Source organism: Zeus faber (genome assembly GCF_960531495.2).
Source record: "Zeus faber genome assembly, chromosome: 9".
Lineage (NCBI taxonomy): Eukaryota > Metazoa > Chordata > Actinopteri > Zeiformes > Zeidae > Zeus > Zeus faber.
The window spans coordinates 10,283,945-10,300,804 of record NC_137197.1 but is presented as its reverse complement, the minus strand read 5'-3'; the positions used below and the strand labels follow the sequence as shown (position 1 = coordinate 10,300,804).

Genomic DNA, 16,860 nt, shown 5'->3' with positions numbered 1-16,860 from the left:
TCATCTAAGCGCACACACTCAGTTATACATTTCTCAAATTTGTTCAAAAACAGAATGTACAGGATTGTAATCTATGGCAAAAACCCACCCATAAAAGACAAGAAGTGTAGATATCCGATTCCGGACTCATGACTCGGTTCCCGCCGTCCGCAGCTTCTGTGAGGAGATCCCCAACGAGGAAAACGAGATCAACAACGACAACTCGTCCAAGAGCAGCGCCGACGCCAAGCCCGAGGGAAGCCCGCCTCCGCTGCACAGGAAGGTGATCCACAACAGCGGCATCCCCGGCAACGACACAGCCATCACGGTGAGGGCATTTCCTGCACCGCGCGCCCAGAAAATGAATTACATTACATTGCATTGAGCAGACGCTTTTATCCCAAGCGACTTACAATTATTCAAACACAGACGGACGCAGCCATCAGGAGCAATTAGGGGTTAAGTGTCTTGCTCAAGGACACTACAGCATGCTAGCAGGAGGAGCCTGGGATCAAACCAACAACCTTTAGAATGCCTTCCCAACCCCCAAATCAGCGAATTGGGTTGCTTGGAGTCGTTGTAGCGTTTAATAATGTATTGGATTCCCAACAAGTGTCATTTAATCCCGTATCCCATCTCTCAAAAATTTGATTTCTTTGAAGATTGCAGGGTTTTTTTTCCAACCTAGTCTCGTTTGTCTCTATTTGAAGATTGTTTTTCGCAAATCATTTATGACTTTGTGCAAGATGGATTAATAATTGATCCCCGCTGTCTCAGTTTTAGGATCCCATTGTTAATCCCGTGCTCCTCGCGTCCGTGCTCTGTGTGTTTATCTGACTGACCTGGTTTAGAAAGCACCCGTGCTTAATATCAGTGCTTCATATTAGGAGGTATTTGATGTGGAGCGGTTTGATGAAGGTCTTGGGCTCTTCCTCTCTGGCGGACTAAATATTTATGCAGAACAACCTCACTTGCATGTGGAAAAAATATGAATCGTATTGACATCAATCTGTGCCTTTCTGTAGACAAATCACACAGAGAGTTGTATGCATAACTCCGCGTTTGAGGGGTTTGGGACCTCAATTCTGTCTCTTAAAGTCAGTTTTCCTCTCACTTGATCCGTCAAAGAATGACGGATTAATTAATCAACAATTTTCCTGTCACACCAATCCAAATGAAATGTGCTTTGAAATGTGGTTTTTTTTTTTTCTTTAAGGCCTGGGTATAAGAGGGAAAACACATTACACCAAACTGGTTATTTTTAATGTGGACGTCTGGTGAAAGCGGGTTCCAATATGGGTCTCTTGTCATTTTTAGCTTTTACACATCCATGTTTGCTGCGAGAGGCCTGCTGCTGTAAGTGACACATTCTCTCCCCCTCGGCCAGTTCGACCTCCCGTCGGACGAATACGCAGACTGTCTGCCAGACGGGGAGCTGCTGGCGGTGCCGCTGGTGGTGGAGGAGAAGATCAGCGAGGTGAGCGGGCCGGGCGGCCCCGTGCCCTCTCCCTCGCTCGACTTCAACGACAACGAGGACATCCCCACGGAGCTCAGCGATTCCTCCGAGACGCACGACGAGGGTACGTCGCGCCGTGTTCGGGGGGGCTCCATTCCGCAATTTCAGCTTGTGAAGCTGTGAACCCCGTGCCTGCTTTTTAAGAGGATGATCATCTGTCCTTATCAGGAAGGAGGTTGTTTCATGTTCTCTGTGCGTGACTCAAAGAGCAATTTCAGTCACTGGCAAACTTTGAAAAATTCCCAATGGCCAAGGAGTGAGCGTCTGAATTCCGAAAAGTTTGAAAATAGGCGTGGTTTCACATTGTTACCTTGGACCTCCTCTCCATCTTTGCTGATATTTGCTTTTTATTTGCTTTTTAATACCCGACGTAGAGCCCCACTAAAGGACAACGCCCTGCATGCTCTGTGGTGATTGCAACCAGTAGATGGCGCTTCTGAGCCACACTTACCATTTGTAATGCCTATTGGATCATATTGTAAAGAAACGGTGTATGTGTGTGTGTATATATGTGTATATATATATATATATATATACACACACACACACACACAGAGTATACCCCTTTTCAGCTTAAAGTACAGGTTGTTGGTTGAAGTACCGCTTTAATAAAGCAGCCCGGCCCGATGAGGCTCTCTTCACACTCTTTAAACGGAATATCACATCCCTACATTTCCTGACAAAATCTGACTTATTCACCGAGTGGTGTACAAAGCACCCGTAGCCTTCATCAAAGCGGCCGTACTAGACGCCTCTGATCTACGATGTACCTGTGTGTGTGGAGCAGGCGAGGTGCAGGCCTTCCACGACGACCTGAACGGCCGACAGTACATCAACGAGGTCTACAAGTTCAGCGTGGACAAGCTGTACGACATCCTCTTCACGGAGTCGCAGTTCATGAGCGACTTCATGGAGCAGCGCCGGTTCTCAGGTCAGATCCTCAGGCTCTTCGGTTTGCGTGGTGGGTTTGTTTTTTTTTTTCTTTTTTAGATTAGATGGATCTGCAAAATTCAAAAGAGATTTATGCATACGTTACTCATCGACAACTAGTGCGGAATAATCAGATGAACTGGTGCAGAATAATCAGATTACACAACAAAAACACATTGGTAGATCATAATGTAGGTCAGCATGTGTTTAAGACAAAGGCTGTGAGGTGTCGTTGGGGAGGGATACGCTATTATTATGCTATTACAAGTGGTCGAAGACGTCATCTTTCAAACCGAAAACCAGAGTTACTGGCCTGAGGCTTGATTCGAGGCCCTGCTGAACGATCGTTGTTTGATTCTTCCATGATGAATACGGTATTTGATTATCACCGGTGGCGTTGATCTCCTTTGCAGACGTGGCGTATCACCCGTGGAAGAAGGAGGACGCCGGGAACCAGACCAGAGAGATCATGTACACCATCTCCCTGTCCAACCCCCTCGCCCCCAAGACCGCCACAGTCACGGAGACGCAGGTCAGCGTCAACACCCCCCCCCCCCCCCCCCCCCAAAAAAAAAGAAAAATAATCAGTGGAGAATTGAATCCCACGTGGGAAAAGGTTTTTTGATGAAACCCGGTCCTCCTCCCGTCTTTCCGCCAGACGCTGTACAAGGCCAGCCAGGAGAGCGAGTGTTACATCATCGACGCCGAGGTCATCACCCACGACGTGCCCTACCACGACTACTTCTACACCATCAACCGCTACATGCTCACCAGGGTGGCCAAGAACAAGTGCCGGCTGAGGTGAGAACCCCCCCCCCACGGGGGATGGAGGGGAGGCCACCTGTGTTCTGTCTGCATCCCATAATGCTCCATTGATCCATCCGTCCATCTGTCTCTCGTAGGCTCTCGACTGAGCTGCGCTACAGGAAGCAGCCGTGGGGTCTAGTGAAAGGTTTCATCGAGAAGAACTTTTGGAGCGGCTTGGACGAGAACTTCCGTCATCTGGGTGAGACCCGTTCTGCCAAACATAAAGCCGTGCATCGACAAAGCAAATCTGTCTAATGTGGGTCTTGGTGATATATCTATATTGTGATCTGAGGCTAGAAAGCACACAATGTTTAAGGCTGCATTCCATTAATGACTGAAGCAACTTTCTCAGCGTGGCAGACTGTTCTAGATGTTCTAATCAACTCCCCTGTCTGCTTGCTCCGCATTTCTAATGATTGTTTCTCAAATATTTATTGTGTGTAAATTCCTTTTGGAATCACCAACAGTCCCGAAAATATCGTCAAATTATCGATATCAAGACATTCATAGCAATCAAAAAAGACTGTGATACTTGATTCTGTCAATATTGGCCAGCCCAGCATAATTCTATTTAATTTTTCTTTGTACCAGTGAGAGGCCATCTTAAGTTTACCTCTATTTCAATACCCTCTATTTATTCATAATGAAAAAAACCCATAACCAAATATTGTTATGTAAAGTACTGCACTGATAATGTAAATGTCACTGGGGCGACGGTGGCGCAGGTAGAGCGGGTCGGAGTGTAATCAGAGGATTCCTGGTTCGATCCCCGGCTCCTGCTGGCAGCACATCAAAGTGTTCTAAATGGGATCATTTACAACTGCATTATTGTTTGTTTATTTTATTTATTTTTTAGTTTTTGGAGTTTTTTTTCCATGGTGAATGTTATCCGCACTCTTCCAAGTAAGGCTTAGAGATAGGGTAATAAACATTTTGGAATCAATCGTTCTCATCATCGTACACTGTTGGACATATTTTCATCTGTTCTTGCAGTTTTTACTATTTTCACTTTATGTTGGATCAACTTTTTTTTCAATTGTTTCAAATTGGTCAAATCTGTATTTCTTAGGTGTTTTCAACTCGAAATTGAGAGATTAAATATCACATATTCAATTGAGAAATGTAAAACTTAAAGAGGTTTAACAATTTAAAGATTTTTTTTTTTTTTTTTTTTTTTTTTTTTTAAGTTGACCCCATCATTCCATCCCTATGATTTTCTTCAGTGCGTCGCTGCGTTAAACCAAGTCATCTTTCCCCTGTGAAACCTCTCATATGGAAATAGTCTCTCTGATTGTGAACACGACATATCTGTGCCCCCTCAGAGATGGAGCTGTCCAAGGTGGAGGAGCTGCTTACGGAGTCGCACCGCCCGTCCCCCAAGGCCAAGGTGGTGAAGAACTCCACGGTGCGGCGGCGGAAGCGGCCGCTGCCGCACCTGCGCAGCCAGCACCTGGACGAGGCCCTCAGCCCCGTCACCACGCCGACGGACGACGAGGTGATCCAGCGCATCAAGCAGGTAGCCGGCTCCACCCAGACCAGACACCAGAGCCCTGAGCACCACCACCACCACCTGCCCAGCGGCCTGGCCCTGTACAGCGTCTCCAAACTGCTGCTCGTCATCAGCTTCGTGTGAGTCGCCGTGACGACCAAACACCACGACACACGACACGCACGCCCGGCAGGAGCAGCGTGTTGAGCCTGAACCACACCAATAAAATGGCTTCGTATGAACACACTTTATTCTGTAAATGAGCTTAAATCTACACACGCAACAGCCCCTTGTCTCCAGAAGTTATTAAACAGACTCAAATATAGAAAAACACACGCAACTATTTTAACCCTAGAAGGCGTGACTGGATGATTGTTTGATTGTTTTCTTGCTATGTGTTTCATCTAAAATTCCTTGAATTTCCTTAAGTGTGATGTTTCTGATTATTTGAACTCGTTGTTTCTCTCACTGTTTAATTAAATATTCATTCATTCAATATTTTTTGTTCAAAATTATACATGAAAACAAAACAATTTTTTTAAGCCAGGTTGTTTTTGACCGGCCATATTCCAGTAAAAACTCCAGTTGCCTGTGCATTCGAGGGTTAAATAGAATGTAATATAATTTGGTGATTTTACCATTTTTCTGTGTGGAATTCCTCTTAATTCCAGTTCAATGTTAGTAAATGTTTTGTTTGTTTTTGGGGTTTTTTTTTTATGTCTTTGTTTTATTTACGCCTCTCCTCTCTCTTCTTTCTTTCATTCATTGCCTTCTGTAGGATCTGTCTCAGGTACATGTCTTTGCTGCATGTTAGCGTTTCCGCGACAGAGGATCTGATCACTCATGTCAGGCATAAGGAATACTGAGTGGTTTCATAACAATATAAAAATAAGCACAATAAGAACAATAAGAACAATTTTTTTTTTTCCAGCTTGGTTCTGCTGGTGTTCCTCAACATGATGCTGTTCTACAAGCTGTGGATGCTGGAGTACTCCGCCCAGTCGCTCACCACCTGGCAGGGTCTGCGGCTCCACGAGAGGTAGCTCCCTCACCCGCAGTCGGGGCTTTTTTGAACGTCCCTCCTATGCTTCCAGAGCCACTTTTATTGTTTTTCCCGCAGCATTCACATTTCCACACACTGATATCGAGAGAACAGAATAAGCTTTTTGCACCACTGGGAATTTCTCTGGAACTTTGATCGGTGAACTGTTGTTTTTCTCTCTCCCCCCCCCCGCATCTACCCCGCTCTGCCACTTATACACGTTTTACACGTGCACACGCAACCCGAACCCACGTGGGTGTGCGGGTGGCAGGAAAACACTGGAGACTCGTCCCTTAAATGTTCAAGGCTTGAAACGTGTGTGTGTGTGTGTGTGTGTGTGTGTGTGTGTGTGTGTGTGTGTGTGTGTGTGTGTGTGTGTGCGTGCGTGTGTGTCCCCGTGCAGTAAGCTGCCTCAGACACAGATGGAGTGGGCTCAGCTCCTGGAGTCGCAGCAGCGTTACCATGACACGGAGATGCAGAAGTGGAGGGAGATCATCAAGTCGTCCGTGGTGCTGCTGGACCAGGTCAGGAAACCAAATGAATCCGCCTTGAAACTTGAAGCCTAAACAAAAAACAATTAGATAAACAGAACCAGGCATCAGAGATAGACTTTGGCATACCTTGTGCTAAAGCTCGTCGTATTTAAAGGACGTTCTGATCGTCTTCCCGTTAAAAAATTTCGGCAGCGGTTGAGAATATACCACATTGCACATTCCTCCTCGGTAGCCATTTTTATAATCATACACCCCGCTCAACACTTCCTCCTATCAAATGAGTGACGTTGCCCCCCCCCCCTTGAGGATCAGACTTGTGTACGGTTGTGCGAGCTCACGTTCCTGGGTTCCTGGCTCACCCCCCCCCCCCCCTCCCCGTCCTCTGCCTCCAGATGAAAGACTCCTTGCTGGACCTCCAGCGGGGCGTCGGCTTGAGGGACTACGGCTCCGAGGCCGAGGAGAAGAGGAGTCGCTACCACTGAAACGCCCACCCCAGGCCACCGGGACGCTCTGTGCAATACGGGACCTGCGACGACGCGGCCGACAGGGACCGCGGAGGAACCGGGAGGCGGGAGGAGCGAGGAGCGAGCGGAGACTCCCCCTCACCCCCCCACCCCACCCACCCCCCCAAACATCCTCCTCCAGGTCGAAGAGGACGCTGACGGGGGGGGGGGGGGGGGCACACTGAGGCATTGTGGGAAGGTGCACAGATCCCGAGAACGGTTTCCTTCTCCCTCCTCTTTCGTTTTGTGTGTCGCTCTGAACATTCTTCTGTAAGCCACGGCTACCAGGGAGAGAGGGAGGGAGGGAGGGGGAGGAGGGGGAGAGAGAGAGAGAGAGAGAGGGGAAAGCCGCCGCATGCGTTTGGTCACCCTAGCTCGCCCTCGGTCAGCGTTAGTGTGGTTGTCGTTCCTACCTGCGTGTCAAAAAGAAAAGAAAAAAGAAGAACAAAGAGCGATTGCTAAAGGGTGGGGATGGGGGTGGGGGTTTCTATTTCTACACTCTCTCGACTGTTCCGAACCAGTCTCGCCCCGAGAGGTCCTCGCTGCAGTGTCCCTTGTTTGTTTGTTTGTTTGTTTTTGTTTTTGTTTTTGTTGTCGTCAATACTCCGCTCAGACTGTGGGGCCGGGATCACTGATGAGCAGGGGGGAGGGGGGAGAGGGAGGGGGGTGGAAACTCATGGGCTCGTCGGCCCCTACTGCCTTGTTCTAGTCGGGGCCCCGGGGCGTCCGGTCGGGGCTGGTTCCCCGACGGAGCCGGGGCTTGCGGGGCCACACGTCTCTACCGACGACTTTCACTTTAGACTGAATGTAAGATGCTGTACACACCTGTTTGCTCAGTTCATCTTGTTTTTGTTGTTCTTGTTGTTCTTGTTGTTTATCCCCCCCCACAGCTGTAGACTGAATGGATCGCTCCAGAATCCTCAAGTCGTTTTAGTTTTTTGGGGTTTTTTTTATTTCACAATCATCGTCCAGGGGATTTTTTTCGGTCGATTCTGCTGCCATTGTGACCGAAATCCCGGGGGCTGACGCTCTGACGTTTTTTCTCCTCGTGCGCGGTCTTCATCACCTTCGTTTTGCACACGTACACATCAGACGGCGGAGGCAGGCGGGCGCGGCTTCAGTCAGACGATCGACCGCAGTCGGGAAGGGAAAGCGCCACGCCGCGTTTGCAATTCTCACTTTTGGAGGCGGTGATCCCCACCATTTATTTAAAGCTAAATTGAGAAATCCAATCGGATACCAAAAGAATATAATGCACATGTTGTGGCATTGTGATGAAATTATATGTTTTGTATTCATATGCCGCTTTAAATTAAACAAGGAAATAAAATAGGAAAACGCTGTCTTTCGAAATCGAGATTGTTTTGCATCCGTTACATTCACTGGTCGCGAATTAAGTAACAGTGCATTCAAAAGTGAAAACACGAAAACGCCGTCGGTTTGAGGTTGCGCTCTCGTCTCCCGACGTGAACTGACGTCGCCCAAACTGCCTCCGCGCCAGACCTCACTTCCAAGAGAAGAGAATGTACCGGGCTGGAGAGAAAAACACCCACATCAGCGTCGTTTTGAAGGGATACTGCAGCCAGACCCGTGTTCTTACATGTTTTATTACTAAACTGTGACTATATCTCAAAAACAAATGTTTTAAATTAGAAAGAATTCTATGACTATATTTGAAATATATGCATATATTTCATTATTTAATATATATATTTCAAAATATATAAACACGACATATATTTATTGTTAACTTATGTACATAGAAAAGTTATCAGAGCTCTAGACCAGTTAAAGAATTTCTAACATACTGTAGAGAGTTTGAGCTGCATGCAGGGTGTGTCTGGGACACATCCGCTGTGCACGTGTGACTGCATTTGTGTGAGTGTGTTTGTGTGTGTGTGTGTGTGTGTGTGTGTGTGTGTGAGTGTGTGTGCGTGTGCGTGTGCGTGTGCGTGCGTGTGTATTGTCATATGTAAAGTGTGACATTTTTACCATTCCACACTTTTTTCTCGATATTTTCCTTTCTGGCACCTGTAGCCAAACTGCCTTTTTTTGATGCCCGTGCGTTTTGGATGCAGCCTTGCGTTAAAGCCCCATCAGGGTACGGTTTACAATGGAAGAGTTTGGTTCCAAATTGCGACATTTACTATGAAGAGAACGTGTACCTTTACAACAGCAATAACCTCGTAAGCGACCCATTTAAAAACAGGGGGGGGGCGCAATTTGTAGTAGTTGAATACGCTGACTAAAAAAAAAAAAAAAAAAAAAAAGCAACAGATGAAAAGTCTTGAAATTTTGATTCATTTAACGTTAACATTGAGGTTTCCTTTTCAGGAAAATAATTACTAAAAAATAATATTATATGTACACAGTATATAGCATTTTGGAAATAAACTCTTCAATCAGCCCACTATGGGCAGCTCTGCCACATGAGTGGTTTGGTATTTCAACCCCCCAAAAAAGACACTTTTCACTTTGAGAGAAACACACAGGCGTATTTTAATGTTACACTTTCCCCATTTCAAACGTCTAGTCTTGGATGCGAAAGCATGAGAATGAACTCCACACGACTACGCGGGAACAAGTTTTTTTTACCTATTTATCGTGTCGTCGATGTTATAAACAATCTTGGTAGCGCACGGGGACCGGGGAAAGGGCCGCGGCCGAGGCAAAGCGCCATCGACCCCCGAAGACAAAATACCCTCCCGCTGCGTGAGGAGTGAGAAAGCGATGCACTTTATGGATCTTTCAGAGAGGAGGCGGAGCAGGGGGAGCGACGGCGTTCTCAAGCGTGCGCCACACACCAAATACGTATCCGCATCCCACGGCGGGGGGGTCCTCTCCCTCCCCTGGTGGCCGTCGGCTTCGCGTCCCCGAATTATGTCGAGGGAAGAGGGGGGAGCTTGTTTTGTTTCTTTCCAGTGCAGCGAGTAGCTTGCTCGGCTGGACATTGACAGTGTTCCACAGAGGAGTTCACAGCTCCCTTTTATATAGTGTTTGCAACGTGCGAAAAAAAAAAAAAAATAAACACACTCACTTATATGGAAAGAGATTTTACTGATCGTTTCCAGTTCCGATAAAAGAGGGGGGAGTGGGGGGGGAGACTTGACAGGCGTCCGGTCGTACTTCCGGGTCCATAGGCATGAACGGAGTTCCGGTTCGTTCGGTCTGAAGGGGAAGAGGGAGGGGACGGAGGGATCGTCTCCTTCTCAAACTTCACGACAATCATCACAATGTCTTTGAATTTCTTTTTTTACATTTATTAAAATGTGGTACTGTTACCCGACCCCCTCGACGATTTCTCCCTTTTTTTTTTTTAATCTCCTCGTTCCCGACACGTCAGGCCGTATTTCACCGCACGTCTCCCCTACGACCCACCGTATATCCTAAACTCCAGAGCGGCCGTCGTTTTTTGGGGAGCACATTTTTTTTGGGGGGGGGGGGGGGGGGGGGGGCAGGGGGAGCGGCAGAGCGTTTGAATCGAATGTGGGAACAGGTGTTTAGTGTCTTGTGCCTGCCACAGAGTGTTAATACTGAATGGATTCTTCTTGGAGCCCGTGGGAATGCATGCTTTGAGGATGGCACCCCCCCCCCCGCTGTGTCCGCGTGTCGATCGCAAATTGAAAAAAATCAAAAAAAAAAACACGACCGCGGCGGAACATCGCTGACTTTTTTCGGGAAAACTCGGCGGGGTGAACCCGAGTGTTTCAGAAATGTTTCTGTTTTATAGAAATTCCACCGGAGGGTTATTAATTCCCGAGGTGAGGTTCCATCCATATGATCGCGCATCATATGTGTGGACACGTGACTGAAAATGCTTTAAGAGTTTGTTTTCACGGTGTAAGAATTTGGTTTTTTTATTATTATTATTACTTTTGCTTGAGTTTTTATCATTTTTTGGGTGAGAAGCTAGAAACATTCCCAGCTATTTTCAGCGAGGTCACGTTGGTTGGTTGGTTCATTTCGGAGGTACATGCTGTCTGTAATTCCACTGGGTTTTCTTCTCAATTTCTAGGTTTATCCAAATGTTTGGGGTTGTTTTTTGGATTTTTATTTATTTTTTATTTTTTTCTCTTTGGCCAACTTGGTTGATTTCAATTTTTTTATTTTTTATTTTTTTTATTTTTTTTTTATATCCTGTTTGACCCTGACTTCATGTATTCATTCGTGACAGAAACTGAGCATTACATTCAACCTGTGACGTTTTTTCGCTGTGACTGCTACGATCAAAATGCAAACCGCGCAGGCCAATCAGAATAGTCTCAATAAGTGTTAATACAGGAAATGTGAATATTCTGTGACCTTAAGGAAAAAAAAAAAAAAACAATCTCCTCCACCTTTTCCTCCAGCGCTCTGTGTTCCTCATTGTAAATGGCACACTGGATAATCCTGTATGGAAAGTAGGATTTCTCACAATCCCGTATATGGAATGATTATCTCTGTTTTGTTTTGTTCTGAAATCTTACATCTCCTTGTTGGTACCACCACGCGTGGCGGCGTGATGGATGCACACCTGCAAATCCACGTCCAACTCCCCGGTCTTGATTTGCACCACTCTGGGACGCCGATGAAAGGCCTCATTTTAGACCCTAATCACACTTTTAATCTGGACTAACCGAAATGGCCTTTCTCAGTCACGATTTTAAAATAGTCTTGACTTTCCCTGGTCTTGGTTTAAAAAAAAAAAAGTCAAATTTCCGGGAGGCAGATTAGAGCTCATTTAGGTGACGGCTCAAACGAAAACCTGGACAGAGGCAGGTTTATTTTTTTGATTAATGGAAGCGGGACGATAGAGGAAATGGATTATCTGGACTAAAACCAGCACCAAGACCAGACAGAAGGAGCTGACACGGCCGTGACCTTAATCTCGGACTTCCTAGTCTGGAACTAAATCATCTTAAATGAAGCGACGTCTCAGGAAGGCATTTTATTTTATTTTTTTTTTTTCATTTCTAGATTGACTCAAGTGGGATTAGTTTGGCCCCCGTCCGCGACGCCGCCCCTCGGTCATTTTAGCAAGTAATCGCCTCCAACCCGAGTAGATCGTAGGATGGCGAGGATAACGCCACCATATTTGGCGCTCGGGCCACACGGCCCCTAACAACCTCGGTCAGACGGGAATCTCGCCTCCCTCCCAAATCGCCAGGACGGATCAAACTCATGGCAAACGCTCTCGGGGCGTCGTTGGGTTCAAACAGAATTCTACTGTGCGACTTTTTTTTTTGTTTGTTTTTTTATTTTTTTATTTTTTTTTTTAGAACCTGTTTTGATCTCTAGAGAGACTTTTAGTGACTTTATACATGATATGTATACTGTGAGTATATGTTGTGTATATATGCAGTGTACACACACACACACACACACACACACACACTGACAGAGGAATCCAGCCTGCGCTGTGCGTGGGCGCCTGACTCGCCGAGGACTTTGCCGACTAGAGACTAAAGAAACAAAGTGGCTTTTGCGATTCATGTGAAGTAGAGATGGGACGAATGAATAAAAACAAAAGCAAAAAAAAAAAAAAAAAGTACTGAAGAAACGTGTCTCTGCAGTTCCTGCGCCGCCGTTGTTCGCCGCGGGGCCGAGCGGCGGGTTTTCTCGGCGCGTCGGAAAGGGCGTTTCGCCGCCGTCGGCGCGGTCTTCCCGACCAGGTACCGTGACGTCAAGCGCGCTCCCGAAAACGCGCGCGGGACGTCTTCAATGACGCCTCCTCCGATCGGCTGACGTCGTCGTGGAGGAGGACGGGACCGCCCGCCGGGCGCTCAACGGGGCGCACGTCGGTAGGAGTTCCGAAGCAGAGGCGGGTGAGTGGGAGCCCTGAGCCCACGATCAAATATTCATCGGCTACTGCACTTTTCCAAAGTGAAAATATCAAGGGATGCTAAAATATTGACGACAATAAATGTTTGAGGCGTTGTTATTTGGGGACTCGTGGCATGCTCTATGTATATAAAGGAGGGGGAGGCGTGTGGACCTGAATGAGGGTGTTTCACGGTCCTGGACGGTGTCTCTGGTTTTATTGGGTTCCATCCACGGTGAACTCCAGGTGAGTGAAAGCCGTTTTTGACGCTTTCTTAAAGAGTTAAATCCATTTCTGCTGCGATTGGGATTTTATTCCGACCTATTTCGGTGTCGAAGTGCAGTTTAAAAGAGATGGCGGATGGTCGTGTTTTGTTCGATCTGATGAGGACCAATTCGAGCTCCTGCCCTTCCAGGGACACCGACTCCTGGTTCGTTTTTTTTTTTTTTGTTTTTTTGTTTTTGAGAACCGATCGTGCGCAGAACCGGTAGGGAAGAGAAACAGAAACAGCAGTTTATGGACAGTCCCTCACCTCCCAGGGGCGGAGCCATTTATACGGCGCGGACACGGCGGTTTTCCACACGCACACGCACAACACACGCACACATACACGCACACACACACACACACACACGCTGCTAATGACGCGCCCCTACGGTCCCACTGGATGAAAACCAGCGGCGGCCCACCCGCGTCAAGCCCTGGATGCTGAGAGCCGCCCCCTACACGTCCTGAAGGACTGAAAACTACGCAAGATTCCTTCATTCATTCGGGAAAAATTGTATTCAGCCGGTTTTCACGTCATAACGTGACTTCATAACGGACGTGCGTCCGCAACTCCCGAGGGAGAGCGGACGGTCTCTTCCCCAGTACGAGGTGCTGCTTCCCGGACAGCAACAGCGCGGAGAGTCGGTCCGATGGTTCGGTTCCATGGCGTATTAGGGACCGTCCACAAGTGACATGACTCAATTTTCAAAGTTCAGTAGCTTTTTTCCTTTTGTCTTGGGAGCACTCAGAGAAGGTCTATATAATCCTAGGATCTAGTCTTTGGCCTTTTGATTTCAAAATGAAGTTCCCATGCACACTGAAAAAGACAGTATAGGTTGAATAATAGGTGTTTCAAAGCTAAAGAGATAAAACTGTCACTTGTGTCCATTATGGACTCCCCCGTTCCCCTTTCCCCCTAGAGCCAGTAAGGAGCCCTAACATTCTTAACCGCTAACCGTTCCACTTTTCTATATTTTGCATCTCCAATTTCATGTCCAACTCCCAGATACGGGGGAAATAAACTAACAATAAATCTGCTGTTCGATTCGTAGATTATTGGTCAGTAAGTCAATGATTCTATTTTTTACACAGCTCTGTGGAATACTCGATTCTGATTGGTCTGTAGCAGCAATAAGCAGTCGATTATGTCGGAATAATGACCGGTCTGCTAATAATGGCCCTTGTCCCCTGTAGAATAGAATAGAATATCTCTTTATTGTCATTGTACAAGTAGCTACAAACAAATATGTTTAATCATATGCACTTGACCCATCCTATACCGAGAAGCAGTGGGCAGCTGCAGTGCCACACCCGGGAACCAACTCCAGATTTTTCTGCCGGTGCCTTGGTCAGGGGCACCGACAGGAGTATCAACCCCCAACACACCTGTCTTTTGATGGTGGGAGGAAACCCACACAAACACAGGGACGACATGCAAGTTCAGGCCTGGGACGGCTAGGATTCGAACGCAGGACCTTCTCGCTGTGCGGCAACAGCGCTGACAACTGAGCCACTCTGAGCTCAAGAGAATGCGGACATATCCAAAATAGGTCAGTCATATTTAGGGCAAAGGTATTTTTGTGCAGCGAATAGTTCACTATGTTGTGCAGTGGTAGCTATGTTGTTGTGGAACTTTTTTTCCTAGCAGAAGCTCATAAGCTAGGTATACTAGTTCATTTCAAAGAAATATTCACTCTCAATGTTAGCCTAGGGTCCTACAAGGCCGCAGGGCAGGCTGCAGCACTGCCCAACAACATCTGCCTGGTGCAGGCCTACCACGCCAGGCTCCTATGGGACCTGGAGGGGAAGGCCACCCCCGAGACTTACGTGGAACTGCGCAAAGCCACCTGTGGCTGAACCCGTCTCAGATATCTGAGAAGGAGAAGACCAGGCTCCTAGATGCTCCGGTCAAGGTGTCGGGCATATTTGGGCCCATTGTGGACTCCAATAACCCTCAAGTTAGAGCGGCAGCAGAAGGAGTCGCTGGCATTATTGAGCTTCATGCCCCGATGGACGCGGTCCCTGCACCACGAAAAAGAACAGAACCCCAGCTCATCACAGGAGCAGTCGGGATCCAAACGGTTGTCTGGATGTCGAGGGCCCAGGGCCAACCGGCTCCGGCCCAGGAGACGTCCCAGCCTCCCCCCACTGACAGGATGAGGGGCTGGAACAGGAATCCCTTCCACCGTCCCCAGCAGCTTCCACGGTTAGGGGCAGGAAGGTGCGCAGAACCTGAGCTGCCATGGAGTACGGATTTGTGCTGCTGGTCTGTCGGCTCGACTTCCAGTTTTGACACGAAAAAGACATTACACTGTATCAAAGCCATGGAGTTAATTTACAGGAAATACACACAGTCTTTATTTCCCGTCCCTCCAGCCAGTGTGTTTTCACAGTGTGTTTATCGGGGCCCCCTGTCCACTCAGAAATAGGAGCGTCATGGCCCGAAATGTAAATTTGAGCCCGAAGCCTCACATCAGGCCCACCACATGATGTCACCAAACACATGAACATGGGTGTGAGCCTCCCTGCCCAGATAATGTGGCGGGAGGCTCAATTTGTGGTTACTGGTGCCATTGCTACCAGTAACCACGGCATGCCTCTCCGCTTGTGTGGGCGTATGGAGACGCGCTTGCGCAGTTTCTCCCTGGCTCGACAGGCGATTTTAAAGGGCTATGCTCTGACAGCCATACATCTACGGGCAATGTTCCGTATTGGCATCATGTGGGAATGGCAGCCGGTGTCGATGTTCCGTAAAAGTCGTTCCCTAAATTTCACCACTCTCAAAGTTGTATCATTTCCGGCATATTTCCTGAACAGCTGTGAATGGAAGTGTGTGGGAATGGAAGCAGTAACATTGCCGTAAAGTAGGAGTGGAGTCCAATCCAAGTAACGCGCAAATAGTGGGTTTTTATCAATATCTATTTCATACAAATATATATTTATTTTATTTTTTTTGTGGAAAAAACTAAATACATTTTGAGTCTGATCCGAACCGTGGCGCTCGGCTGTAAAGACAGGAATCTGAAACACGTCCAGTCTCTACAAAGACTTTTTGATATTCTTACATTTTATTATTTTTCTTCTTAACGGGGAGAGGCAGAGAGTGTGGGACAGGTTGAAAATGATCCCCATGGTTTAATAACATTGGGCTCTTGCGTCCGGGGACGAGGGCTCTGTCCCCGCTCCATCAGCGGAGGGAAGAGTCCAGGGCGCAGGGAGACGGGGAGCAAAGCGCTGGTCCAATTCTATTCTGTTGCCTAGTCTCGTGTGATATAACACACCTTTGCGCGAGCATTACGTCATGTATCCGTAACAGTCGTCTACATGTGGAAACAGACTCCAGACGGAACTTTTCCGTGTAGGAGGCAATGTGGGAATGACTGCCTACTGACTTTTCCGGATATGAATTATCCAGCAATGTTATGCATTCCATGTGGGAAAGGGGCTACTGTGACGTAGGAAGGCGACGCAAATGTGACCAGCTTGTTGACACACATACAACAGACACCTCACAAAAACTGACTGGGTTGTCTTATTTCACAGTTTGGGTGACAGTAGGCCCATCAGAGACCCAAATGTGCTGATATATAATAATTTCATAATAGGTCCTCTTTAACCTTTGTGCCACTTAGACTTTAATAGTAACAGTCAGGAGGAAACTGTGGAGTGATTATCATTTACAGAATGGAACTTGTCTCATACGCAGCGGTGTGTGCAGTGTTAAGCTGTAAAGTGTTAACTCCATCCCAGCTCTCTGGAATGAGAATTGCTGATGTAAAAATTATGATTTTTTTATTTTTCATTGTTTTGTTGTTACAGAGTACAGTATAAATGATGGGAAGCAGGCATTGCCGTCAAATTCGGGAAGCGGAGTTCTTGCCGATGGCTGCTTGGTTCTTAATTGTCATTGAGGACAATTATCTTAAAGAGAACGACATTCCCAACAACGTGTTGCGAATAACAGGCGCTCACAAGAAGACAGCCACCAACAGCGCTTCGTTAGTTTTTCCCCCCCGGCCGCGCTGTAAACACA

The 16,860-nt window shown here is 47.2% G+C and overlaps 1 protein-coding gene across 1 annotated transcript in view; it reads left to right on the top strand.

Annotated features, from left to right (window-relative positions):
* The window catches only part of gramd1bb (GRAM domain containing 1Bb), a gene marked incomplete at its 3' end in the record, with an annotated part of 89,031 nt that extends 82,292 nt beyond the window's left edge, over positions 1–6,739 (top strand). Inside the window, exons 10-19 of the mRNA XM_080006583.1 lie at positions 154–307; positions 1,367–1,559; positions 2,283–2,426; positions 2,839–2,957; positions 3,084–3,226; positions 3,328–3,431; positions 4,555–4,861; positions 5,653–5,760; positions 6,167–6,287; positions 6,650–6,739. Coding sequence (XP_079862709.1) covers positions 154–307; positions 1,367–1,559; positions 2,283–2,426; positions 2,839–2,957; positions 3,084–3,226; positions 3,328–3,431; positions 4,555–4,861; positions 5,653–5,760; positions 6,167–6,287; positions 6,650–6,739 — 1,483 coding nt within the window. The remainder of the gene's footprint in view (positions 1–153; positions 308–1,366; positions 1,560–2,282; positions 2,427–2,838; positions 2,958–3,083; positions 3,227–3,327; positions 3,432–4,554; positions 4,862–5,652; positions 5,761–6,166; positions 6,288–6,649) is intronic.
* Between the last annotated feature and the right edge of the window lie 10,121 nt (positions 6,740–16,860).